This window comes from Vigna unguiculata, chromosome 3 (genome assembly GCF_004118075.2).
Source record: "Vigna unguiculata cultivar IT97K-499-35 chromosome 3, ASM411807v1, whole genome shotgun sequence".
In the NCBI taxonomy this organism is placed as follows: domain Eukaryota; kingdom Viridiplantae; phylum Streptophyta; class Magnoliopsida; order Fabales; family Fabaceae; genus Vigna; species Vigna unguiculata.
The window spans coordinates 39,792,956-39,795,229 of NC_040281.1; the positions used below are offsets into that span (position 1 = coordinate 39,792,956).

Consider the following 2,274-nt stretch of genomic DNA (forward strand, 5'->3'; position numbering starts at 1 on the left):
TGAAAAAAAAAACAGATGGTGTTTCTGATAATCATTATGGAAAATTACAAGTGAAGGGTAAACAAACAGAAATGGAACTTTGTATAAAAGGAATGTTTTTCCTTACACACACTCAAGGATGATTCTTATTTAAAGGGTAATGTTTGATTGAATGTTTATGGCCTAATTTACAAGTATTTTACCAATAGAAATGTAAAATCAGGAGTATGAAAATTAAAAAAGAAATGGTGAAAAGGAGATCAAAAGATGACTCATTTGAAAATGTGTAAGAACCCCAAAATACTGAGTTGCTTCATGTACCTTGAGCTCTATTCATCCATGGCAAAGCTGCAGGGACAAAAGAACCACCCAAATGGTTTTGTGGTGAATTTGATACCTTGTCCTTCCTAGACCATTGCCAGATCTTGGAAACAGAAAAGCTTTCACCTTTCCTTGCAATGTTGATTTTTTTGCCTTCAACATCACCTTCAGTGGAAGAATTCCCACAATGGTCCAATCTACCTTTGAATTGTCTCACACTGCAACCACTATTGGGGCACAAAGCCACTTGCAAATCTGAATCAGCAACAACATATTGGAAGGACCCCATTGAATAGCATCTCCTAACATCCAAGTTACTGGTACTGCTCTCACCCCCTTCTCCATTATTTGAGCTTCTAAACTTCCCAAGCCTCACAGAAAACACCCTTTTCCCACTCATTATGTGATTTTCTGCATGTTTGTTGAAGGAACCAGTCTCTGCAGCAACACTGCCTGAAACCCCATCTTCCTCCCTCAGACCCTCAAAGTCATAAACTGGGTTTTCAAAGCCTGCCTCATCATAAAGACTCCCTCGGCAGAGAGGGCAAGTTGAATTTGAGAGCAGCCATGTATCTATGCAATCAATGTGAAAAGCATGGTTGCAAAGAGGCAGCAACCTCAGCATGTCTTGTTCTGAGAACTGGCAAAGACACACTGCACAATCAAAAGGCTCCTTCAAACCTATTATGTCTTTGTATAGGAAAACTGGGAGAGCATCTATGAAGGCCTGATCTAGGCCTGAATCATGGAGATGAAACAGCTGCTGTAACTGTCTCTGGTAAGGGTCAGATTCCGACATGTCAGGGTACCTATTGGACTGGGAAATTGACGAAGAGGACATGTGCCTTATGAGGAATCGAACCAGCAAGTGAAGGAGACCAGAGATGAAAAACACAATAGCTAGAATGACAATGATGAAAACAATTGCAGGGCTTATTCTGGTGCCAGATGAAGAAGACAGAGGAGGGGGAAGTTGTTTCTTGTACTCAGAAGTGTAAGACAATGGTGCAGAAGAAGAACAAGAAGATGGAGAAATACTAGTGGGGTTGCTCATAGCATCACTGCCATCGCAGATTTGAGAATCAAACCAACTCATTTCCTAAGGTATTTGCGGTGTGTCTCAGTATACCTCTTTGTTAGAACAAAGTTATTGTCTCTGCATCTCTAGAGACTCAATTCAACCCACACATTGAGGAAAACAATCAACACACACATCACCCTTACACTCAAAAAGACAAAAATAAAATAGTAACAAAGATTGGAACCTCAGGGAAATGAAAGAGAGGAAAAAGTCCAAATAAGAACATGCTTACTGAAATTTATGTTGCTCTTTGGAGACCGGAACTGTGGCAATTGCAAGAGCAGAGAAACATGGTAAAGAAAATTTTAAGGTTGCTGTTGACGCACCTCAAGTGTTGGAGCCGTTCTGAGCTGTTATTTTCAGTCTCATGAACGAGAAAGGTGGTTTTTTTTTTCTAAAACCCATTGGGTAGAAGGTTGATAGATCTAGGATGCATAGAATAAAGATCTCTTTGAAATTCTTGGGTAACTTTCTTTAAGGCCCAATCAAAATTGAAAAAATTGGTGCATTGAATCTACGTTGTCATTAGACAAAACTTGCAAAAAGTCCTCTACGGTAAATGTGGATAGACCTCAATGTCAATGCTAATAATGGACTACTACTCTACTACTGTATCATACGGCCCATAAAAGAAGAAAAAAAAAAAATGAAAACTAGCTGTTAGACTTTGATGTCTTTCTTAGCTTTGAATATCATCATCATTTTGAACAAATTCTTCCCAGACACTTATTATCTCACCATATCTTTTCCAAATTTAAAAACATTAAATTTACTCTATTTATATCCTTCTAATTTTTTTCGGTTTGAAAAGGTTGTAATATATATATATATATATATATATATATATATATATATATATATATATATATATATATATATAAAGAAAAATATAT

The 2,274-nt window shown here is 37.3% G+C and overlaps 1 protein-coding gene across 1 annotated transcript; it reads right to left on the reverse strand.

Annotated features, from left to right (window-relative positions):
• Positions 1–1,862, reverse strand: LOC114176710 (RING-H2 finger protein ATL47). Its single transcript, XM_028061837.1, has one exon. It carries the CDS (start codon positions 1,394–1,396, stop codon positions 293–295), a length of 1,104 nt encoding a protein of 367 aa, XP_027917638.1. The 5' UTR covers positions 1,397–1,862; the 3' UTR covers positions 1–292.
• Positions 1,863–2,274: the final 412 nt, after the last annotated feature.